Source organism: Hirundo rustica, chromosome 3 (assembly GCF_015227805.2).
Source record: "Hirundo rustica isolate bHirRus1 chromosome 3, bHirRus1.pri.v3, whole genome shotgun sequence".
In the NCBI taxonomy this organism is placed as follows: Eukaryota; Metazoa; Chordata; class Aves; order Passeriformes; family Hirundinidae; genus Hirundo; species Hirundo rustica.
Genome location: NC_053452.1, coordinates 44,791,070 through 44,817,038, shown reverse-complemented (window position 1 = coordinate 44,817,038; position 25,969 = coordinate 44,791,070). Strand labels below are relative to the sequence as shown.

At 38.7% G+C, this 25,969-nt stretch overlaps 1 protein-coding gene across 7 annotated transcripts in view; it reads left to right on the top strand.

Moving 5' to 3' along the window:
• The window catches only part of PCNX2 (pecanex 2), a 150,328-nt gene that overhangs the window by 63,410 nt on the left and 60,949 nt on the right, over positions 1-25,969 (top strand). For all 7 annotated transcript variants that reach the window (XM_058419568.1, XM_058419567.1, XM_058419570.1 and 4 more), the window contains 5 exons: positions 1,500-1,596; positions 7,972-8,064; positions 8,561-8,711; positions 12,435-12,576; positions 15,976-16,153. In XM_058419568.1, coding sequence (XP_058275551.1) covers positions 1,500-1,596; positions 7,972-8,064; positions 8,561-8,711; positions 12,435-12,576; positions 15,976-16,153 — 661 coding nt within the window. The remainder of the gene's footprint in view (positions 1-1,499; positions 1,597-7,971; positions 8,065-8,560; positions 8,712-12,434; positions 12,577-15,975; positions 16,154-25,969) is intronic.

Genomic DNA, 25,969 nt, shown 5'->3' with positions numbered 1-25,969 from the left:
CTGGGCAATTACATCTATGGCTGTGGAGCTAAGCAAGTGGGTTTTGTGCAGCCAGTATCACCTTGCCATTTGGAATTCTGCTTCACAGATAGCTCAGTTATATCCTACAAGAGTGCAGAGGGTCTGTGAGGAAAACCCGCAGGTTTCCTCTTCTTTGATTCATGAAGTGTGTTCTCTCCTTTCATGAGGTGAGGCTCAAGGCACAATTCTGCAATGCAGAAGAGAGAAGGGGAAGAGGAGAGCTTTTTAGGCTGTTCAGGATTCTCTTTTAGTAGAGAAACTTGGAAAAAGCAGAACAATGCTGATGAGAAAGGAAAGGATATAGAACACTAGTAGGAAATTATCATCCCAGTAAATCTTACTGAGGAGTTGAAAAATTCTTTTTTTACCATCCAAAAGATTCAGAGAATCTGACATTTATACATTACTAAGTTCTGATGGGGCAGAGCAACAAGAACTGCTTGCATGTCTTGCCATGAACTTTACCCACAGCCTGCTGTGTGTGACAGATGTCAGGTAGACCTGGATCAATCTTTGTGTGGATGGTGTGTAGTTTATTGGCCGTTACAGTATGGAATTTACGTATGGAAGGAAGCAAAGCTATGTGCTGTGTTAGGGAGAATTCTTAGCCTTGGAGTAAAATATACTCAGGTAAATTGCGAATCAGCATGGAATTGTGAGTTCTTTCAATTTCAATGAAGTAATTTATATGTATCCTTTTCTTTTACTTCCCAGAGGGGACACACCAGTTCATGAACCTCTTTAATAAAACATAAAATTTCCTTCCTTGAAACTTGCTTTCAGAAAGTAATCTTTATCTATTAAATGCATTTTAACTTGTAAACCTAGCTGACAATTTCATAACATTTGCAATGAAATCTCCAGCATCTGATATGCTTGTTAAAGATCTAAAAATTAAGAATATGTATACAGCAACATCAAATGTTTATTGTGCAGTGGTAAAAATGCATAAAGGTTAAAAAAAGAAATTTAAGATTTTTTTTCTCTAAACAGCTCTGAACTTCTTTTAAATAAGTTAAGGAGATTGGAAAAAGTATTTAAGGTATGGCCTTTGGCATAAAATTCAAGATGGATGAGGAAGTAGCACATAAATCTTGAAGAGAAATTAATATACAGTTTGTACAGAAAAGGCTTCCTTGGCCATTTTAACATGGGTCTAAAGAGCTCTCATATTGGTTTCAGCTTAGCTGAAACAGAGGAGTCATAAAAGCAACAATACCCTCTCTGCTCCTTCCTCTAAATGACTTAGTCACATTGATTGGACTGCTGAGACTTCTCAGGATTCTGATGAGGAGTTTCTGCCCTGATCATAGGTAGAGCTGGTTTGTGTCAATCTCCAGCTGTAAGGAGATAAGAATGTTAATGTGAACATGAAGAAGGAAATCTGAGGCTGTTCTTCCTCCTCTGTCCTTGAAGAATATTCATATCTGTTGCACATGTTCAGAAGCATCCTAACTAGGATTTTTTTTTTAAAACAGGTCCCTTATTCAGTGTAAATATGTCCCTCACTACCTACGCCAACGGTTTGAAGATTCGTCAGAAGATCCACTCCCAGAAAAAATGAGAGAATCAGTGGTAAGGCTTTTCCTTCATTACTTTCTGTTCAAAGCTCTTTCTCTCTCATCCATTTTGCCCACTGAGGAACCTTGTAAATATTGTAATTTAGTATTTTAAATTACTAAAACCCCACAGATAGATCATCTTTACAGTGAGGCCAGCAGTGAGAAGGGGAATACGTTCCACTTTCCTTTCTGAAGGGCTGTGCCACATTGGTTCTGTAATACAGTACATGGGAAATACACTCTTAGAGCTTGGGAAGTGGGGCGCCTCTCATCCTGGTACACAGAGAACTAATGCAGGTTCTGTGCTCAGAGTTACAACCTGTGTGTCCAAGGTAGGTGGGATTGTTCAACAAGCATTCAGAACGGTGACCAGTCCTGCCAAACTCTCTGTCTGCTGGAGGGGAAGAGGGTTCAGAATTACATGTGTTTATAATGGCCCTTACTCTTTATTTTTCTATGGCTAGGACTACCTGTTTTTCAGGAATGCCTTTTCTCTGCCAGGAAATACTCTTGACTGTGTGCCCTCCACCCCAACCGAGCCAAGTGGAGCACACTGTCAGACTTGGCACCTAGAGGTGGAAGAAGCACATGAAACTGGGATAGTATGGGAGAGGGAGGTACATGCCTGGTGCCAAGCATTGCCATCTCATCATCTCTTCTTTGCTTGGCAGGCTGTTTATTTACTACTGTCTGGCAGGAAGCTCTAAGTTTGTGTCAGCTTATTTCTCACTTCAGCATAAACATTGTGAAGTGACCCATCTTCCTTTTTGTGTCTTTTTATATTAAAAAAATGTTTGCTGTTGCCCAGGGGAAGTTGATCTTATAAGGCGTTCATGTGGGAAGATCATCGAGTTTCCAGAAATGCTAAGGGGTGTTTGACATTTATCAGTCATGTGAACTGTCCTGGTTCCTGGCTGTCAGACAGCTCTTCCTCCTGACCACATCCCCAGCACCTGCATCTGAGCATTTGCAACCTAGGCAGCTATTCCTAAACTTCTGACTGCCGTTTTGGACCCTTAGATGTGACCTGGAAGTCCATAGTTCCTACTGGCCTTCAAAGAGATGCATCTCTCATGTACCTCCTAAATGATTTCTTAGGCATTTTTATAAGGTGTTACACAGCCTATATTCAGCATATGCATTGATCCCACACTACCAATGTTTTCTACTTTTCTAAGCTGCTGCTTAGATTGTCATTTTTACCATGTATAATGTTTTGTACTTCTTCCTCTAACAGGGCTTACATAAGATTAAGTGATATGGCTATTTCTTGTTGCTTATATTGAGGTACAGTTTCTTGCAAACTGAACTGTTTGCAACAGTTGTTAACTGGAATATGAATGTTCTAGAAACAGAGTAAAAAGATCAAGTATTTTTGTTAGAATTTTGCTGTATTCTCTGGTATTTGTGGTGTGTAGGTTATTGCCACAGTTCATCGGCATTCTGTTCTTTTGCATGGTGACGGTATGGCGGATGTAATGGAAAGCTTCTCATGCTCCTGTAGTTCTGGCTTTTGCTGATAGTGCCATTCTTGGATGAATACAGAGTCTGATCTCATCTGTTCTGCAGATGGAGTCCAGCCCAGGGACTGAAGCAGTTACTGCAGCTGTCCGCTTAACTGGTTTCATTTCACAGTGCAGAGGGAAACCTTGAGCAAGGCTTTAATATATTGAAAACAAAACCCCAAAATAGTGGAAAAAATCTGCATCTAAGATCCTGGAATTTTCAAAATGGAGTAATTCTGCAGTGCAGTCTCTCTAACAATTTTTATATCTGAGACATGGACGGGGATCTGCTGTCTTACACTAACACTGCACAGCTGCACTTGGGCCCTTGAGCCAACGGGTGGAAGATACACAAGTATAGGGATAACTGCACTGGGATTTGCCAGACACAGGACTTCAGTTCTTCTCTTCACAGTGTTTCATTCCTGTCACATTTTGTCACACTTTTAGGATTAATTAAGTGGGCTTCCTGGCACCTTTGCTCTCCAGGAAATACCTGGATTTGGGAATTGGCACTTTTCTGCTCTGTACATTTGATACTCAATGCTGCTGCTGCTATTAGGCAGAGCTGCTTTCCTTCAGTGTTGCTGGAGCTTGCTGGGTCTTTGCCTTTTTTTTTTTTTTTTTCCCTCTGTCTGGGCTTTCTTCAATCTGTATAAAAATTGTATCAAAAGTGTTTGCTTACAATGTCAATTAGCAGTGCTAATTTTGAAGAAATTAGCTGAAGAAAGAGAGGGACGTTTCTGATTAATGGGGGTTCTTTGTCTAATCCTTGCGTTACCTGGTATCTCTGTCTCAGTTAAAACACCAAGGAGACTCTCACTGCTGTCTCACCGATGCAGTGCTAATAGGGCAAGTGGGGAAGAGCTGAGGCAGGAGAAAAATGCACATGCATCGAGTTCAAGGAGCACAATCAAGCCATAGTCTCTGCTGACTTGCTGCAGCAATAGCAGTCACTTTTAGGATGTACACTCGGCTGACTCTTCAAAGCCAATTTAAAATAAATTCAAGAAATTTTGTAAGGGGATCTTCAAATGGTTCAGAAGCTGGGTGAAACAATGTATCAGTATTTGGAAGAGATTTCATGTTGGTAGCTCATTTTTTTCTTGACGTGCTCCCCTGCAAGGAGAGAATTCCTAACCCCTGTCAGAGGCAAGAGATGGCAGGATGCATCACAAGCCAGCCTTGCCTCGGTGATGTGTGGTCTACATAACACCATTTAAATAAGACCCATTTTAATCAGAAAGCCAGAGGCATACAGAACCAAATCTTTCTCAAGGAGCTGAAAGCAAACAAGGTTAATACTGAAAATTAATGTGTTGTTTTCTCTATGGCTTTGCAGTGATGTTAGGAGTAATAAATACAGCATCTCTAATGTTTAGTTACATGACTTTTACCCTTTTCCTTTCCTTGAATAGCTGTGTAAGAATTGCCAGCTTTGGAAGCCTGAATTATGAAGCAGCTGTGATTGATAATTGACCATTCAACTTTGAGAATGGAGCTTCCTACCATTGTAATTAATTTCTGTAGGCATCCACATGGCTGATTACTAGATTAAGCAGTGGCCTGAGGGTGATAATGTGTTACATTCAAACTCAAGGTTCCTTCCTGGTCTTTAGTACAAACATTTAGATAGCTAATAAAAGGATTTGTACAAAGCTCCAAAAATCTAATTGAAAATAATGGTTGGACTTGAGGATTTTAAACATCTTTTCCACATAAACAATTCTATGATTCTGTGAAAATAATTAAAAAAAAAAAAAGCCGCTCTAATGTATTCTGCTTGTGAAATCCCCAAGGCATCAAAGGTAGCAGTGTTGGTTTGGGGTTTCTTTTTTTTCCCCTTGAGTATAAAATGGAGATTGTAGAATGGCTTTCAGCCCAAACTATAACAATGACTATCTCTCACTGGAGGGATTTGAACTGTGAATCAAGCTTAATTTTTACATTTTTGGATCAGCTGTAGTGAAGAGCTCAAGTCACTCTATAGAGCTATTCAGTATTCAAAACTCATAAGTTCCTGGCCTTGGGAATGACATCCAAAACCCTGCTTTAGACAGTTGGCTCCAAGGTAGGCACATGCTTTTCAGGAGCTAGCTGTCTTCCACAGAAGGACCACAAGCCACAGATCCATCCCCAGCAGGTAGAAGCCCAAGTTTTTCTCCTGGAGAGTAGCTGTGAGTCCCTCTCAGCCAGGGAGATCACTGCCGTTTCCTGGGGGACCCTGTCCCCTGTCCAGTCACATGGAACAGAGGCAACCACTGCTCAGCTTTGTTTTAGAAGGAAAAAAGCCTAAATTTTGAGAGAAGCTTGAAAGTGTTGGCCACACCAAGAGGGAGCTCCTGTGGGGATCATTGAGCAAGTCAGCAGCTGAGCAGTATATTTACGTTTTGAAATAGTTCAGTGCAAGGCCAGAAGGACAGGCCTGGACATATATGATACTTTGAACACTTTCAATATTGCCAGAAATGGAAAGAAATTGTCAAATTTGTTGTTGAATATCTGAATAATAATAATTTCCTTAAAAGCATAGGCCTTTTTCTCTGTAGGATTGTCAGAAGGGTTGAGAGCACTGTAAAAAGGACAATTGCAAAATGAAAGCTGGGAAACACAAATCCTGTACAATATAATTTGTGTAATATGTTCCCTTCTGAATATAATATGTGAAAAGATTCTCTTTGGTGATCTGGCCTGGAGTAGAAAGTTAGGATGCCACCTCTTCCTGACATGTGCATCGTTATCACCTCTGCTGATTTTACAGCTAAAGTCTTAATATTTTACATGGTTTTTAAAGTGTCAGCTTCTTCAGTCATATGATTGTGAGAGAAATCAGTCATTTTAATAGTAATCCTTTTGGGTTGTACAGAAGAGCTTGTGAATGTGATTGGAGTGTGTTTGTTGTTCTTAGAAGCTTGTTTTAGATTATTGAGTAGTTGAATTCAGCTGTGCAGAAAATGATACTTGATCAAGACTTTTCATGCTGTGTATTCACAAAAGGGCTGGAATAGTGACATATAAATTTGACACTGCTTAATTTTCTCAGTTACTGCTGTTTTACATAGATTTTGTATGCAACATATTTAAAAATATCTGGAAAGGTTAAAAAAAATCATTTCCATTGCATGGATTGGTAATAATTCCGTTATTCATTTTTATTAGATTGTGTTTTTTCAGTATTACTACTTGCTAGTAAGAGAAAGTTGTGAGAGAACTGAACAGAGAAGACCTGTGGGTACAGGCGGGGAACAAAGATTTGGTCAGGGAAGAGAAGGCTTTTCCTGTGAACTCCCTCTTGCTGTATTGAATTCAGTCTGTGGAATGTGACAGCCAAGGAGCGAGGCTAGCAGGGCTGTGCTTTGGAAAGACGGTCAGGAGGAGTTACAAAGACCTACCTCTGCTCCCACACCTTCCCACCAAATGTAGCCCACGCAGAGTACAGGGCTCCAGAGAAGGTTGGCTCTCAGAGTGGAGGGAGCACCACTCTTTTGGAGGTATGTACATACTCCTGAGCAGCCTGGGCAGGGCAAAGACCATGGTGGTCGCTTGAGATTTCAGCTAAGCCATATTGGAGTCTCCCGGGACAAACCAAAAGTATTTTCCAAGCCTGAAGGCTTTTTAGTCCTGCTGCATTTCAAAGGGTTGCTGCAGTAAGTGGAAGTGCTGATGCTGGTGACCTTTTACTGAGAAGCATCTTTCATAACAGGGAGTGATAGGCAGCCTAAATATAGAGGTTGCTACCAGCTTCCCCGGTAACTCGCAGCCCTTCTGTTCTTCACTTGTTCTGCTTGCTTTCTTTTTATCTCCTTCATTTGTAGGTTTGCTGTGCCATCATTATTTTAGTTTCCTTTCTTTTTCTCTGATGAGGCACGTTAAGCCTACCTAGACTGCACCGCCAGGAAGTCAGATGAACCTCTGGTTCTAACAAAAGTGTTGCTTTTCACCTGTTGTTTCTAAGTATCTTTGAATTGAAGCATAAGTCAGCTTCTATACCAAGAGCTACAAATAGTGTCTCATTTGGTAACTTAGCAGCAGTAGAGTGCGGAACCTAAATGCTCTTCTCATAAATCTAAGACAAGATTTTCATTTACTCACAAAAGCATTTGGGTGACCTCTGAAGTACAGTTCAGAAGACCACACATATCACAAGCTATCTTGTTTATTTGTTTACTGAGAATGACATTTTAATCACAAGAAAAAACAGCTGTAAAGACAGTGATATTTCCAGTCTTTAGAAACAAAGTTATTCTTACCATAGTTACAGGTCTTTACATAAAGGCAGATGTGTCCTTTCATTATCATTCAGTGACCCTGGAAAAAATCCACAAAATCTTGCTGCAATTTGACTTCTAATAAAGAAAATCAGAGAATGGGGCATCACTTTAGAACATAATAAATGTATTAATGTTGCATCTTAGAAGACATTACGGAAAAGCATGACTTTTTTTTTTTTTTTTTTTTTTTTTTTTTTTGGTAATGCAAGAGAAAGGGAATAAGTAGTAACATTTTTTTTTTCCTGAAAATAGGAAATGGAACCAGAATTTTGATTCCCAAAAATAAGAAAGTCATAATGAAAAAGAGTTATATTCCTCAAGCAGAATCAGATTCCGTATTAAAATATATTGCTTTCATTTCTCCAGTATGATCACTTTGTTATTTATAAACATAATTCAAAATTAGGCATGAAGAATTTAAATTTGATTACTTCAACAGACCTGGAGTGTGGAGAAATAATTTCCCAAAGCAGAGTGGAGAAAATACTTTTGTATTAGGGAGTGCCGATTAGCCTTATCTATGCAGTGTGTAAGTAATTGAGAACAGTGTAATTTACCTTGGTTAAAATAGTTCTGCATTACTAATTTTATGTAAAATAATTATTTTCACAGAAAGAAATCTTGAAATCGGATCTCATTGTCTGCACAGCAGTTGCTGTTCTGTCATTTGCTGTCAGTGCCAGTACTGTGTTTCTGTCATTACGGGTGTGTATCTATCTTTTTTTTTTTTCCCCTCCCCTAAGGTATTATGTCTCTTATGCAAGACCACAGGGTGCTTTAACTGGAAAGAATAGACACTGTGGGAAGAGAAGTTAGTGAAAATGTATTTACTGGTCATGATAATACTATTAGATCTGCAAAGCAATTAGTTTCTGGATATATTTTTTAATTTCAGTATTACTTATTTGACATCTTTCCTTAAACCTCCGCAGCTCTTACGATATGGAACCCAGAGGACAGAATGAATAAGCCTGACATTTTGCCTTTTTTCCTCCAATCATGGAGGAAAAAATTGGTTAATTGTGTGTGCAAAACACATATGTCAAAATCCATGTTTACCTAGAGTCAAGAATTTGAACATAAGAATAAAAATTAATGGCACAAAAATAAGATTATTGAAACTGTTAATTTTTTTTTTTAAATATATAAATGTTGTATGCAAATTATAACTATGTTTTCTTTTTTTTCTGCTTTGGCCCAGCCATTTCTCAGCATTGTCCTGTTTGCTTTAGCATGGACAGTGGGATTTGTAACACATTACATCCTTCCCCAGCTCCGCAAGCATCACCCCTGGCTGTGGATCTCCCACCCCATCCTTAAAAGCAAAGAGCACCAGCAGCGGGAAGTGAGAGGTTTGTAGTACAGTGTTTTCTAAACAGTGGATGCAATGACTTCAGACTTGCCTTGGTTTGAAGAACAAAAGGAAAAATCCATAAGTAACAGAGCTGGGAGAATAGATCACCCTTTTACTTTTGAGTAGCGCACATGTCTGGTTTAATTTTTCCACTGCACCGCCAGCAGATCTGTGAATCTGTAAGAGTTTTCTTCTCAGGCCACTGCCCAGGTGGGATGAGGCCAGGCACACATTTGGAGATTGTCTAGTCTTATGCCCCTGCTCAGAGCAGGGTCAGCTAGAGCAGGTTGTTCGGAGCTGTGTCCAGTTTTTAATATTTTCAGTCGTGGAGACTCTAAAACCTTTCTGGACAATCTGTAATAGCATTCAGTCAGCCTTACAGTAAGAAAGGTTGCTTCAAATTGTGGTGTTTGGGTTGTTTTTTTATTTTTTTTATTTTTTTAATCATGCTTGACATGATACAGTTCATGCCTAATACATTGGCATTCTACATTATTTAAGAACTTAAAAGATTGATGAAATTCATGCAGGTTTTTTTTCTACTTTTTGACATATCAGCAAATGTAGTGCAATTTAGGTGCTCTGGTTTCAATTGTAACACTTTTAGAGAAAATTTTTAAAATTGAAAAGAGCTGAAATTTTCTGTAAGATTTGTTCTTGCTGATGTCTGCTGGGTTCAGTGGATAGTTCCTTGATACATGTGAATATCAGTCAATATTTTAGAATGTTGAGATCTGATTTCCTGTTCTGATAGAGTTATTTCTGAAGCAGGCAGTGTGCTTTGTGAAGCAAAGCTTCTCCCCTCCACCCCAGCTCTCTTCTTGCCTTTGCTACCAGCCAAAAGCTTGCTTGTCATTTCTTGATGGATCCCACGCCTTAATAATTCTCAATATATGTTTCTGAAGTGTTTGAAGGCAGCATTTGCAGAACAGTCTATTGAGGGACATTGTTCTTCAACTACACTGTGAAAGAGTTCAGATCACTCTCTGGAAAACCATACATTAAGTATTTAAATATTTTTTTTATTTAAAAATAAGATTACATGTTTCAAAACAATTACTTTTCAAACAAGGGTTGGGTATGAAAAAAGTACCCAAGAGACTTGATTGAAGGTTGCCTTTTAATTTACTGCAATATGCCCAGGAAGGTATAATAGAAATATAAATATTATTAAGCACTACACCCAGCTGAAAAAGTGTCCAGGACTTCTGTCCCTACTAACCAGTAATTCTGATAAATACCCACGTTGCACTGTTTGGTTCAGCATTTTATCGTAAAGACCACTATAGGATTTCCTTGCCTTGTCCTGATTAAGTCTGTTTTCATTTGTCAGAAAACATCATTTTCCTAAATACAATGACTCAGCATTTGAAAAGGTTGAAGGTAGAGACCTGCTGGACTGGTTTCTACAGATGGGTTTCCTTCTGTTTTGAGATCCAGCTGCATTTCTCATGCTGCCCACTGTGGGGAACAGGCTTTTTTTGCTTCTTTTGTAGTCCTCATTTATATGCGGTCCATCCCTGTACTTTGGGGTCTAAGTATTATTGCAATGTAGCTTATGTTTCGTGTTAGAAAACAAAAGTTTTAAAAAATATATATATATATTTTAGTCCCTTAGGCTGCTGCAGAGGTTTTTTATCATGTCTGAGATGAGACAGACTGTAGAAAAGGTAATCCCTTTGATAGATATGTCTGGCAGGCTGTCTTCTTTTTTTTGTCCTGTAATAAAAATGTGGGAACTAAACTTCAAAATGTTCCCTGTTTGTATAGAAAGAGAAACTTGGAAAAAGGACAGTAGTACCCCATAGTTGTCAGGTGCAGACAATGAAAGGACAAGTACACAAGATAAGATGTCTGTGAGGAGTTTTTAGATTTTATGTGCATAGATTTTAATTTTAATCTATTTTTTTTTTTTTTTTTTTTGACAAGGGTAGTGCTATTGAAAGACAGATGAGTGCTTGCAGTTAGACAAACAACCAGCAATGACAATTCCACAAGTTTATTACTGGCTTTGTTGCACAGACTCTGGATGAGCTGCTTGAACTTGAAGGTGTTCCATGGAATGGCAATTACCAGACCAGTTCTTGTGATGCCCCTGTGAGATAACTCAGTTATTACTTGTCATTGTCTTGGCTGGCTTCAGGACAAAAGACCTAGGTCAAGATGTATGAGCTTATGGTATAACAGATGTGTAGAAGCTGGTGCAGGACTAAATGAGAAAGAAACCCTGATATAATAGGCTATTTTTTCTTCTCCTTCCTCCCCACTACTGCTTTTACACCCCACAGGTTTGTGTAAGCCATTTTCAAATCATCTCCGTCTTTCCCTGCACCTCTCTGAATGGGAGCTCTTTTTTCTGTTTCCGTTGTCTGAACAGATCTCTCTCTGCTCCTGCACCTACCTTCTGTTGGTTTGTGTGATATGCTTATCTCTTTACTGAAGCTTGAGTTCTTACTCAGAGCACAGTTTCGGGCATGGCTGAAGTTCTTGAGCTCAGGAGGAGGAGAGGGGAGTGGGGAATAACAGCTAGGTTCCAAGATGGACATTTTGGTGTGTGTATAAACTTTTAGGAGGTGGCCTTTAGGTAATGAAGAGGAAATATTTTTATGTTATAGCAACAAACAGAAGTTAATTATATATTCTGAAGGGTGATTTTTTTCAAGAGCATTGGCTTAGCTTAAGGTACTGGCAAAGCATTACTTCAACCTAAGTTAGAAGGATTGCTTTTAGATCTTTCCCTTAGCCTAGGCAATATACAACTGTGCCTGTAGAATGCAGAAATACATTGCTTTGGTATGTTTTCTTTGTCACTGAAAAGGTGTGTATGGAAGAGGGCAGTGTCTACATATAATTGTTTTCATTTTGCAGGGATGATTATTGGAGATTAAGTAGCTGGCATTTTTATTTCTGAGTTAGTACCAAGTTCTGCCTTTTTGTGTTCAGTTTTTCCAGTAACCTTGTCTAGCTGAGCGTTGATGAAGAAGGCATTGCTTTTGTCTGTACACAAATGTTTCTGCACTCAGTTCACCTAAATTGTCATAGCAGTTGAATTGGTTCTTGTTTAATACTCATATTAAGCACTGTAGTATTGTTAGAAAAGTCTACTGAAAAAAAAAGCTATTCCTTAGAGAGACATGATGTGAGATGTGATCCTCGCAGATACTTCTTACAGTGTCTAAGTGTTTTGGGAAACATCTGTGACAGTTTCTAGCTCCTGATAATTCTTCAGTGTTTAGATCTCAAGGGGTATTTCATTTATCAGTGAGGTCAATGATAATTTACAGTCTAATGAACAGTGTTTTGCTACTATAAGATGGGGAAGTACAGGCACCGAGTTCAAATGAGGTTTCCTAGGTGATTCAGCAGGTTGGTGCCAGAGCTGGAAAGGGCCTCTCTGGGGTCATTACATCCACTGAGAATACTATTTAATATACTGACTAAATAATTGGATCATGTAAAAAGTACCATCTAGCATGTACTATCTTTTATTTTTTCTGAGTGTGTCTCAGGAGTGCAGTTATAAGCAGCAAAACAGATACTCTTTAAACTCAGAGAACAGAATCATTTCTCTCTTGCCAAAGAATTATGAATTCCATTGTTTGATAAATTAGTTGGTTGACTATGTTTATTAATGTGAGCTAACTCGTGTCTTCTATGGTACTCCAGTGCAAAAATGCTGATGATTTGATGACACGATCTGTTATCTGAATTTCCATTTCAGATGCTGCTCATTTGATGTGGTTTGAAAGGCTTTACGTGTGGCTACAGTGCTTTGAGAAATACATTTTATATCCAGCCATAATACTGAATGCACTCACCATTGATGCTTTCTCAATTAGTAAATACAAGAAGCTTGGTACACAGTAAGTAGATTATAACTCAAAGCATGTGATTAGTAGAATATTTGGGTTTAGACTGAGGACTGAGAAATGGAATTTGTTTTTAAATAAGCCTATAATCTCGTCGCAGTTTGCTTTCATGCACATTAGTTCAAAATACAATAATCATTGGCTTTGCTGCAAGAAAAATGCAAAACTACCTTAGCACGCTAAAATATGTCTCCAGTGAGAGAGAGTGAAATTAAAAGATTAAAGAGCTATATATAGAAATATATGGAAGGTCTAAATGTCAATTAAAAGCAAGACACACTATACCAGGCTGCAGGTGTTTGATGGGCATAAACTCAGTGGGGTAACTAGAATTAATCAGATGAAAATGAGAAATCTAGGCTGGATATCAGGAAACATTTCCTAACTGAGGATTTTTAACACTATGCCGTAGTCTCCCAGAGGAATTTTCAGAAGCTTCACCACACAAGTCTTTTAAGGCTGAGTAAAATATTAAACAGTGTAGAAAGGTGAGTATTAAGAGTGGTTTGAGAAAGGTGGGGGTACAAGTTTTGACGAAGTCTGATGTCTTAGATATTACGCAGAACTGGTGGTGCTGATCCATGGTCTCACGTTATGATCCTTGCTGACAGCCTTGTATGGTAAGTATTTTAGTCAGCGACTTGCCTACTGCAGATATTCAGCAGGCTTAGTGACTGCAGTATCCCCAGTGAGCAGAGTTTCTGCAGTCTTTTTATCAGAACGACAGTGATGCAGATGATAAAACAAAGGAACAGCCTTGGAATGTTCCAGTAGCAAGAAAAATTGTTGGGAGGTGGGGGAGAGTTCCTCAGTATCCATAATAATACAGATTCTTAATTTCAAATATTAGATAAAAGAACCTTGATGTGAAAATTGCATGTTGATTTAATTATTTCTCTCTCATGAGAAGCAACACAGCTTTAGGAACTACACAACTATAAGGAAAAGGCAGCCCCTGCTTTTAGGGGTTGAAACTTGGATTAGGAAATCAGTCAAATTTTTCTAGAGAGACTCTCGCCACTGACTCATTGATAACTTCTGCATCCTCACTGACCTTTTTTCCCCCCCAGGCACTTGGAAGATGCTACAGCCTAGGTGCTTCAAGAGTTCAGGTGTATTGTCCAGGGTGACACTGAATCCACACTCATCCCTCTGTTTAGTTCTGCAAGGCTGGGAGAATTAAAAGTACCAGAATGCCATTTGTTACCAGCTAGCAGACGTGACTGAACACATGCACGGAGCAAATATGTAGGGTTAGGAAGGTGCTATTTTTACATAGCCATTCCTCCAAGCTAGATTGCACTTTAAAGTATCACCTCCCTCAAGTGTTCAGAAGAAATGAGTCAGACCCCCCAGAAGTCTTGAGATTGAAGAAAGTAATTACATTTGTCTGCCTCTGATTGTTTGGCCTGTGGGGGAATACCACAGCAGTCCTTTCCTTCCCCATCCCCCTTGTGTCTGTGTGATCACCTGTGTAAAACCTGCTTTCTGCTTTTCCTTGTAAATCTGGTCTATCCACAAAACTCCCTTTTCCTCTGGTTCTCCTCTTTAATATATCCTCCCTACAGCTGCCATCCAAATGCCACACATAAAGCGTTCATCTTCAGATCCTACCTCTTTCTTAACTCTATAAACCCATGAGGGATCCTGGATTCTCCTTGCTACTTCCATATACACAGTGCTACTGAGGGTTGTACTTGCAGTGCTTTAACGCATAAATAGCTGTTTTCTGTTGCTGGAACATTCCTTAGTTATTGACCACCCAAGGATCAGACCGCATCATGCTGTCGGGGAGGGAAGACACTCTCCCACTCAGTGTCTGAAAGTGTCTGAGGTGGTACATTTTGTGTGATTTGATGTCAGTTTTCCTCAAATTGAATTTAACTTTTAAAGAAGCTTCACCTTGCTTTTTTAAAGGACTGCAGCAGTTTGCTTCTTGAGGAGGCAGAGCAGCTCCTTTGTAGTCAGGGGTTTGCTTGAGCTTTCCAGGCCTTGATGTGCTGGTTATTAACGGGACCCATGCTGACAGTGCCTGCCCCTGTTACCTGCCAAAGAGGCACTGGAAATCATCCCCCATTCTCACACTCCCTTACATCTTTTCCCAGGAGTTAAGGCCTCGGGAAAAGCACCTTGTGTGGCAGTATTTTTAAAGAAGAAGGAATAATGAGCAAATTATTTGCTGTTACCTCTGAATGCATTATTTTGTAAAGTGTCATTTTTTGGTGAGTGTTTCATCATGGTAACAGGCACAGTGACAAAAAAGTCTTCCTTTTGCTCTATAATCTGTAAGTTTCCGTGTGAAAATTTCTCCATGTTGCAAGAATTTGCTGCTTTCTGAAGAATGAGATCTACAAGTGGTTAATATAGGATGCACTGGGATGGCTTCTGCTGGCATCAGAATCTATTTAGCTTAGTCATTAGGTTTTCCATTCAGAAATATGGGGCAAATTGAAAAGAACAGCTTTGACAAGGTGGAAAATTAGGTTAGCTCGGTGTTTCATTCCAACAGTAATGCTCTGCTGATCCTTTAGAATGACCAGCACTCAAAATAAAGTTGAATTTGTATTACGGGAGATACACAATAATGAATAAATGCCACATAAAATAAAATCAACCTGGAAAACAAGAATCTTGCTAGGGTGCTGGAAACCTGGTGGGTGCTTTCTAGCCTGCCAAGTGTCAGTCATGGCAGCAGGTATTCTCCTGGTTAGCAGCAGGATGAAGTAGAACTTTCCATGCATTTTGCAAATGCCTGGCCTATTTCTCCCTCATTATACGCTGAAGTCCCTACATTTTGGAAGACATAGGTGCAACACAACTTCTTTTCATCTGATGAATTACTATATAGAATAGTCAGCTTTCTGATCAAGAACAGAACTTCAAACACTTCACATCTATGTGTGTTTCTATCCAGAATTTTGGCAGCACATAATGAAACTACAAGTAAAATTATAAATTCTGTCATCGAATGAAATTTCTTGTAATTTAAAAAAAAAAAATAATAATTTGAGCTTAAGGGGTTTTTTTCCAAATTACAGTAATGTATTAATGAAAGTGCCAAGGTACTTCCTGGACTGAAATTTTATTTTAAGAGGGGTATAAAAATGTCTGGTCTAGATTCTTTGGTTTACTGCTCTTTTCAGTACAGCGCTCGTTCTTTTTTACAATTTACAAATGTGTCATAATGGTAAGGGAAAAATACAAAATTTCATATAAGTAAAATAAATGTGATGATTTCTGATATTATTTCTATAGTCTTTTAATAAATAAGATACGTAGCTTTAGATATGCATAACAATCTAAAATACATCTGGTACAGATATTTATGTTTAAGAGGTTCTTAATTTAATGGCTTATGACTTGATTAGGTTTTTCTCTCTGCCTTTCTTACAGCTGTGACATTATCCTGATAACAGTTGCTGGAATGAAACTTCTCCGCTCCTCATTCTGTAATCCTATTAACCAGTTTGTTACTTTGAGCTTTACTGTGATCTTCTTCCGATTTGACTACAGAGACATTTCAGAAAATTTCTTGCTGGATTTCTTCATGATGTCCATTGTGTTTCATAAGGCAAGTTTTAGAGTTCCTATAATTTCTTCAGAAAATATACCTTCTCAGTGTCACCTGGCTGATCAACACATGATAGGACTTTTTAGAAGTAATGAATGCATACATAGACTCAGATTATTGGTAGTATAGAGGAAAAAAATCTGCTAAATTGAAAAGGAAGTCTTCGTTTGAGTGTTTTTTCTGGCTTTGTGCAATCTTTTCAATCTACTTCTTGTTAATGTGTTGCTATATAAAGTTCAGGATTGTTGTTTTCAAGAGGAGAATCCTCAATGAGTTTGAAAGAGCCTCTGGGGTCATTAGTGCAGGACTGTCCTCCAGATCAATCGCCTGGTGTTTTTATCTCGGTTTCCTTTGAATGCCTCTAGTGGTTGACTCAACAACTTCCTTTGGGAAATTATTCCATTATCTAATCACCCTCATGATAATAAATGTTTTCCTAATGTCAGCCTTAACATTTTTCTTTCCTATTTTCAGTCTGTTATCCTTGTGGTGCTGCCCTTAACCTTAACCTCAATGCTCCTTCCTCTCTATTACATTGTTAACTCTTGGAGTGTGCTTCAGTTGAGCTTATTTAAAAAACTACCAAACCCTTTCTGCATCAGTCAGGTCAGACCTTGTCTTTATTTGTAATTTAAGCTGTTTCACTGAAAGAATTAGGCTTAACCGATACCTTGAGAAAACATGGGAGAGTACTGAAGATTTAAAAGTATACATCCAGAGGTAACTCTGACGAGGTGTTTGGTTTTATTGTTATTTGTTTTGTTTGGGGTTTTTTTGCTCAGGCTTCTTTGCTTGATTTCTTTTTTTAAAATATTCCTACTATAGGTGTGAGTATGACCCAGCTAGCATCCCTTAGTTTCTGAGAGAAGAAAGACATGGTTCTATGTTGATTGCTTCATGTGCTGTGGGGATATTTAGCCTTTCTACACCAGGGGCATCAGCTCATACTGCTCTCCATGCCCACCTGGAAGTTTCAGGCCCAGTCAATTGGTGTTACATTGGGGGTTCCCAGTCATTTATGGAAAGACTGAAGGAGAAGTTAAATGCTTTTCCTGGTTTATTTCTGTGCTGCTGTATGGGAGGATGAGAGAGTCACATCCTGAGAAATGAGGAGTCACAACTTGGTGATGTAACTTGAGCTCACTCTTTTTGCTGAACTCTTGGACCACACTCCAGCAGAAGCTTCACCTGCTTCAAGCACTCACCCTCAGGACTGTCGTTATGCTTTCTCTCTGCTGGGGTGAGAAGGCAAGGGCTGGAGAGGAAGGTCAGAAGAGGGGTGGAAGAGATGAGACAAAGCTCTGCTTTAACAAGATCCCCCTCCACTATACTCTGATCATAAAACAGGACTAGAGCAATTTTTTTAAGCTTCTTAGCTTAGACTGAAAGATAACCTGCGAAAACGATGCAGTTTGCTAGCATTATGCCAGTTTTCAGTATTTGTTTCATTACCATGTTCCCAAGAGAAGGGGGTAAATTTCTGTCTCCAGAGAAGTTTATCACTGATGTGCATCAGTGGAATCTCTGAATGGTGGTATACTTAGTTCTAAAACTCATTCTCTAAAAACCTCTTTACAGGATCGAAAAATTAGCATGCCAGAATTGAAAGTTCCACTATTTGTTAATTATTTTGAACATGTTGACCTCATGAGCATATCGCAAAATAATACTGTGAATTATTGCATGCTTTTGTAAGAAAGAGATATAAAGTCTTTTCAGTAGTATTAGTGTATTTTTTATGGAGTTACTTGGGTAGATTGAACCTACTGTTCACAGTGGAAAGACTAGTGCTAGCAATGAGAATGAGATAACAAAGGACACTTATTAAATGAAGCAGAGATGTTTGCTAAAATAACTACTGCTCTACTAGACTGAAAGCTGTACTGCAGACATGTTTTGAAAATGTAATTCTAGCATTGCTCTTCCATCTTCATATCTAACAATATCCAAAATTTTGCAGGTCATTAGTTCAGCAAGTGGAATTGTCCTTGTTCCATTTAAAAATTCTAAGTCAAACGGTTGAATTATTTATATTACAAAAGCACATGCACAGTTTCACAATGATCATTAGATCCAATATGAAAAATAGCATTGCAGTTGATAGCAATTAAATTCCTTTTAATTTCAAATCATAAAGGGCATAAGTTTTCTTTGCCCTAATTAAGGTTTGAGCTTTAATTAGCTCAGCATTGTGGAATTTCAGTATGATCACTTGAGGATAAAGATGATTTGTGTTTATTTCATACTATAGACACTAAGCAGGCTGCATCCACCTTTCTTCCTAAAAGCTTTATGGGTCTTCACAGATTTTTGTCTGTATTTTAGTCATTTTTGTGTTTGCACTTACTTTTTAAAATACAAACAAAATCTGAAATACTGACTATTGCCATCACCTTTAGCTGCGCAGAGTTTATTACACAGTCATAACTGATTTCTGTTTGCACATTGAAAATGTCAGTTTGCCACTCTCTTAATTAGAGAACACTAAAAGTGCTATGTCTTATTCATAGTGATGGCAATCTTTAAGCAAGCCTACCCCACAAAAAGCTTTACATGCTTTCAAAACATGGTGGTAGTATTTTTTTCTTCTACCAGGCACTGGGGAAGAAAGAATCTAAATTCAACAGACGTTCACAACTGCAGTAGTCACTCTTGATGCAGATTACATGGAATAAAACTTTGCTAATAACGTTCTAAATAGCTCATTGATTGTGCTTCCCTTGTTTTCCCCATTGTGCTGTTAATTTAATGTAATTTAGTCAACTCAGAAACTCCAAATGAGCATACTGCTCCCTGAGAAGGCTGGGACATGGAAGTCCAAATTGCTGCTCACAGATTTTTATCTCTTAGCCCAAACACCCACACTGAGGTAACACAGAGAACAAGAGTCTATTCAGTTTTATTCCTGAGGGTTTTTTTTTTTTTTTTTTTTTAACATCATAGGTCTTAGTAATGTGACACAGTTAACTCAATTCTTTTTAAAAATGATGAGCTGCTTACATTTTGACAGTTCACAGAATGTGAAAACACTAAATGTTGATTTAGGCATATGCAGAGTGTGCTATTTTGTATTTCAAATTGTCTTGGGAAGGCAGCAAGATAAACATTTAGGAAAGATTTTCTTACTTGCTTTTGAGAATGATTTCAGCTTTCAATTCAAGTGAGACAGGACTTCTTCATCTTAAACTAAGACTTTCCATGTAGCAAGACCAGGTTGTGTCTTTGACTACAACCTGGGATTCTTCTGTCCAGGACTCCTATTGTCTAGAATCTTTAAATCAGAGCTGAATGGCTGATTCTGATTTAAGAGTATGTGGTTGCTCACAACGCATGAGTGTAATGCTCTGATGTAAATTCTGCAGGAAGTCAAACCAGATAATCGAGACAGTCTTGGTCTACATGACTCCATGTAAACATTTCAAATGAGCCAGTTGTTCTCCCTGGATGTGTTAGGAGATAATGTCAGTGCAAGGGTTAATAAGAATGTTCAAATTAAGTGAAAATGGAAACCCACAAAAAAATGGAGAATATATTCTTCATAGGCATAGAAAAGATAGACTATATAATAGGACTTAGGAGATTTCTTCCTAAACTTTTAACACCAGGAGAAATTCTGAGACTCTGTCTTGTAATAGAGTAAAAAAATGAAGAAATATTAAATGGTTTAAATATTTTATTTGGAACTGATAAAAAGACGGGCCTTTCTTCCATCCTTTTGCTGTCTACTAACATAATATCTAACTTAGGAAAAGCTCTAACATGTGCAAAAGCTATGAGAGGAAGAGCATATGGATGGTTAAGTGATGTTATAGCTCATCCCATCCATTTTTCTTCAGTATGATAAAAACAAACAGTTTTAATCAGTGATAAACAGTGATAAAAACAAAAAGTAAAACAGTAGTGTAGCCAGCACTGCCTTCTGTGGCAGATGTGTGAGATGCTTTTGAAGGATGTCTGGAGCAGCTGCTCAAGAATGAACCAGTATTTAAGTGTGAATTATAAGCGAATGCAAAGCATTCAAACAGCAGGGAAATCAGTTTGGAACTGGCTGAATGTTAACAAGGATGCTCAGGGCAAGACTTGTCCCCAGCTCTTTTGCTGTGCTCTGTTAAAAATGTAGTTTTCTATTTCATGCAGTGCCACAGGCATCCTCTAAATTTTGCTGGTGGAAAGGAGTCATAATATCTCCCTGAACTGCTTTTGGAACCTCAAGCAGAGCTGATGTTGAGCTGAAGGAGCAAAGACAGTAAAAAAACTCGGTAGTGTGGCTGTGGATCCTCCTGGCTGTAGTATGCTCTTGGCTACTACAAAAGCCAAGTGGGATGTTCTTGCCAGTCTCTTCACTACTGGGAGCATGCTGCTAAACTGGCTCTTACCAGCAACTCTTTCATCTCTACAGCAAAACTGAGAAATCATGCTTGTACTTTGGAATGGATTTTTGACAAATTTGTGCAGCTTCCTGTAAGCCCTAAAGAGTGAGCCACCCCCAGCTTACACACTCATCTAACACATGGATCTGAATGGGAATGACAAGCCCAAGTGCCATTAAACCTTCTGATGTATAGAACTACAACTTTCTTATATGTTATGTCAGGTAGTCTAATGGCCTCCTAATTTCTGTGTGTGGATGAACTAATTAGCGATACAAATATGAAATCACCTTATATTTTCTTAACATCAAGTCTTCTGAGGGTTCTGAATTTGTCTTCATGCATAAGGCAAAATAATCAAAGAAGCAGCGCTTGTTAAATTTGCCTTCATTAACACTGAATTTATTTGCCTAAGTACTCTTACTCCTGCTGAGCTCACTTAAATATACAATTTCCCCGTTTGATATTTTTTCTACTTTCCCAGAATACATTTTCCAGCTAATAAGGAATACACATTTTTAAAGATTTTTTTCTTTTTCTGTATACTTCTTTCTGACGCAGTATCCAAGACCACACATTTATGAAGGATGATCTTTGTCAAAGTAGATCTAGCTAATGCAGCCAGTTTGTAGCAACCTGGCAGACCTGTGCTGATCAGGCTTAACTTTCAACATCCGCGACAGTCCCTTGGACAGGAAAGAAATTATTTGTGTCATCTTGTTTTCCTTCATTTTATGAGAAAGTGCTGCCAAGTGCATTGACCTTCTTGGTGCTTTGTTGAAGTCAAGTAATTAACCTATTGGATCTTTTTATTGCCTTTGTGGCAATAAAACTCGTGGTTAGTTGGCATGTCTCATTGATTTAGGTGCTACTTATAAGTCAAAAGCCTCACTCTTTTTCTTTTCCTCTTCTGATTTTTCATCCTTCTCTGAATCTGATGTTTCACTTCAAAGCTTCTGGCTCCAAGTCGTTAATTCATATTTTAATCCATTCCTTGCCATTTGTGCATACAGAAATCCAATGTCTTAATCATCTGTACCCTCTTGGCTCACAGCTGTTTGCTCAGCTTTTGATATCTGGCATACAAACCCTTTTAAGATACTTTCTGCTGAGTAAAATACCCAAGGCTACATCTGATATTTGACAGGATAATCCCAGTGGTATTTTCCATAGGCTCCTTAGCTCTTTTAGGCACTGTACAGTTCATGCTTCCTCTTAATATTGGAGAAATTGTTTAATTGATTTTTCATTCAGCCTACTGTCACTGACCTCTTCGTCAGACTTCATTCATTACACTATTTCCAAATTACATTTCCTCTCTTTTTTTTGGTGGGTTTGGTTTTTGTTTTTTGTAGGGCTTTTTTGTTTTCTCTAGAATGGGGCAAGTACATTTGGGAGTTCAGGGACATGTACACCCACTCCCTGGCGCAGTATGCACTGAGGTCTGTGTCCATGTGCGTTTGTGCTGATAGAGGCCTGTGTTGTGTTGATGCAGGCACTGAAAGAGAAACCTGGAGTACTTCAGTGCAAATTTGATGCTTTTTCTTATGTCTACTTTTACCCCAAGATGATAGAATGGCTGGGGATGTCAGGGACTTTAAATATCATTGAGTTCCAACTCCCCTTCCATGGGCAGGGACACCTTCCACCAGATCAGGTTGCTCAAAGCCCCATCCAGCCTGGCCTTGAACACTTCCATGGATGGGGCAGCCACAGCTTCTCCGGGCAACCCATTCCAGTGCCTCACCACCCTCCTAGTGAAGAATTTCTTCTTAATACTTTGTCTCTTTTAGTAAAAAACCCCTCTTGCCAGCTCTCTCGTAGGTCTCCTTTTGGTACTGGAAGGCTGCTTTAAAGTCTCCCTGGAGCCTTCTCTTCAACTAGGCTGAACAACTCTCTTAGCCTTTTCTTCATAGAAGAGGCACTCCATTCCTCTGACTGTCTTCTTTGCCATCCTCTGGACTCACTCTGACAGGTTCATGTTGTTCTTGTGCTGGAGGCCTCAGAGTCGGATGCAGGGTTCCAGGTGGGATCTCATCAGAGCAGAGCAGAGGGGCAGAATCCCCTCCCTCCCCTGCTGCCCACACTGCTTTGGATGCAGCCCAGGACACGTTTGGTTTCTGGCTGTGAGCGCACACGACTGGGTCATGTCCAGCCTCTCATCCCCCAGCATCCACAAGCCCTTCTCCCCAGGGCTGCTCTCTATCCATTCTCTGAGCAGCCTGTATTTGTGCCTGGGATTGCCCCAACCCAGGTGCAGGACCTTTCACTTGGCTTTGTTCAATGAGGTTTGCATGGGCCCAGTCCTTTCAAAAAGGAAATTTCTGGGAAGAAACAGTGTTAGCAGAATCCATGTCTATGAAGGCTTTCCTGAAAATGCTTGAATCAGTGCAGTTGATGAGTGCACTCCCAGCTGCACTGATTTCTTTTGCTTGTCTGGCCCTCTTCATATTAAGCTGATGAGCTCTGATCTTGTCCTTTTTGCCCACCCTGGGATATGTGTGACTCTTTTTTTGCAGTGCCACAGGTTCCTTCCCTGAGCTCTTGCCATCAGCTGACAATGTAGGAAGAAGCATTATCTGCCATGAGCAGAGCCAGGGCTGTTAGGATTTATCATCATCTCATTGTCATAATCCTTACCATACTTACATCTGGTTGACATTTAAGTTCAATTGTAAGGCTTTCAAGGCCTGATACTCAGACTGCTTAAAACTTGCTTCTTTTGTACAGTGTCAGTGTTAAGCACTGAATGTTGTGCTTGAGGAATATATTCGTTTCCTCCAAGGTTTGATATCAGAGACTTGAACTGATTCTATTTTGATCCTCTTGCATGTATTGCATTAGACAATGATTTTGAAGCCCACAATATAAAGGCTTCAAGTATCTGTGAGCATTTGCAGATAAAGACATCCTGGAAAGTATTTGTTGTAGGTTCAAGTACAGCTGTCCAAATACACCAATAGAATGTCACAATGACTTAAGACATGACCATTAAAGACTTCTAGTATTTCCAGTAAATCTTGTTTTGCAGGATTTCATAGGTGAAGTTTGTTTTAAATGGTATTAAATAAAAACCCCGAAGTCAATGATTTGCAAAGCAAAGCCATGAACGAGAGTAAAATTATTCCACCAAGTTTAATTTGATATCCTTAAACACATACATACTTAGAGCTTTTCCCTCTTGATGTATATTAATTTTTATTGACATACCAAAAAGAAAATAAAAATATACCAGTAGGTATTAGAATTTAATTCTAAAAGCTGGAGTTTCCACTTGATCAGAATTAGCTTAACATGAAAAAGTAAGTACTCCTCTTGGAGTCTCAGTTCAAATCATCTAAAGTTCTCAGGATTTAAAGAGGAATATAAAGAAATACCTGTTCAAACTGGGAGATAACTTCTTTCTGCACTTAACTTTTTTATTCTCAATTTGTGTTGCATGTAGAGCATACTGCTATATATATGTATATGACCGGTAGTTTTGTTTAAAGCCTATGTGTGTGTATATATATATATATACACACGGTTTGTTTAAAACATAGAAAAAATTCAAACTTATCAAGAAAATGCTAATGTTTATGCATTATTTAGTTCCAGAGTTGCCAAGAAGTCTGCCCACACAGAATCCCAACAGATGCCAAACACATAGAAGGGCTGCCTGCTCTCGAAGCTGAGAGCACTGCACAGTCTCCATCTCACACTGAGTCATTCAGGTGTTAACCTCTGCCTAGTTTATTAAGATCTATCATACTGAGAAAAGGAGACACCATTTTAGTGACGTTTCAGACTCCACAAATCTTTCTTTATTCATGTATGTTAACTACATCATCCATTAACTTTGTTTGTACTGGTACTTAAATTTGGTTAAGTGAGAATAACCAGATTTGAAGAAAATCCTGGGAAGATAAGTCTTTGCCTTTGCTTTGTTTATTACTGGTGTGCCAGAAGTCTGTAGGGGCTTCAGAACTCATAGAAGACTTAAGGATGATTAAGAAAAAATGTGTGTCCACATAAAATAAACATGGAAGATGGATGCATGTTCTGCAGTTCAACTTGATGGTAGTGGGAATGTGCTGGTTTAAATTCACTGAACATGCTGATAATTTTAAGTCTTTATCAAAGACTTTAAAACTGTTTACTATGTAAAACTGTCATGTGCATAAAGATACCTAGGAATATTAGAACTTTTATGCCCCCTAAACAATATATAATTTTATATTATAAATAATATAGAAACATATAATAGTTTCCGCTTATTAAACTCTAGAAAACATTGAAGATCTAATAAAGTTTAGTACAAATATTCTTTTATAAATCTTTCTGAACTGGGATGCAGAAGTCTTAAATAAAAATGAATCTTTTATATATATTTAAAGAAATGGTTATAAAAAGAGGGTCAAAATTCACCAGAGACTATTTTTTTTCACCTTGACTTTAGAAGGGAAGGTTCCCTCTTTGTATCTAGCACTGTTACACCTCACCCTCCCTCATTCAAACAGAACTCTGCTGGGGATAATTTATGTATTTCACAGAACCACAGAAGGGCTGAGGTGTCTCATCAGGTTGGATGGAAGTGGGTTTTTTCTAGTTTGGTTTAATGTGCCTCTAACTAATCCTTTGCTATATAGGGTGTCTCAGTTTCTCCATGCTTCCTCACAGGTCTCAGAGGCCTCTGACTTGAAGGGTCACCAGTAAAGACCAAGGCAAGGAGGGCATTGAGTACTTTGGCCTTCCCTGTGCCTTTTGTCACCAGGTCCGCTGCCCCATCCATCAGCAGATCGATGTGATTTTTTTTTTCCAGCGTGTGTGTTGCTGTCAATACACTTGTAGAAGTCCTTTCTGTCACCTTTTACTTTCCTCAACAGATTCAGCTCCAGAGGGGCTTTGCCTTTTCTCTCTCTTTCTAATTCGTTCTGTATTGTTTCTGACAATTTAAAATATATTAAAGTTTTCTTCTTTAGCTCATGTCTTCAGATTACTGAAGGTTGAAATGCAGCTAGTTGTAGTTGAAATAAGAGAATAGCTCAGCCTCCCCTATTTATAAAGGCAATTTTTAGCAGCTTCAGTTTCTTTCTGTGAGAAAAGCTCTGTGAGTTCCCCTATCAGATGTAGGAGGAAGCATATTGCAAATTGGATGAAACTGATAAGGAGAAACAGTTTCTCAGATCATTCTAGCAAAATGAAAAAGAGAAAATGTAAAGCCAAGTCCTCCTTTCCTAAATCTCAGTGTTGTAGTTGGTAGATGACATCACCTTTAGCAATTATAGTTAGAGACGTAAAATGCTAATGGCATATTGCCCTGAAGGCGTTTTGCAGAACATGCCCTGGAAGCCGGGATTTAAGAGGTAATAGAGGCACTTGACAACTCTTAATGAAAGCAGTAGCTTGAAAATCACACATTTCCAGGCTTTTAAGTGCGGTGTTGTAAGGCTTTCAAAAACCAAGA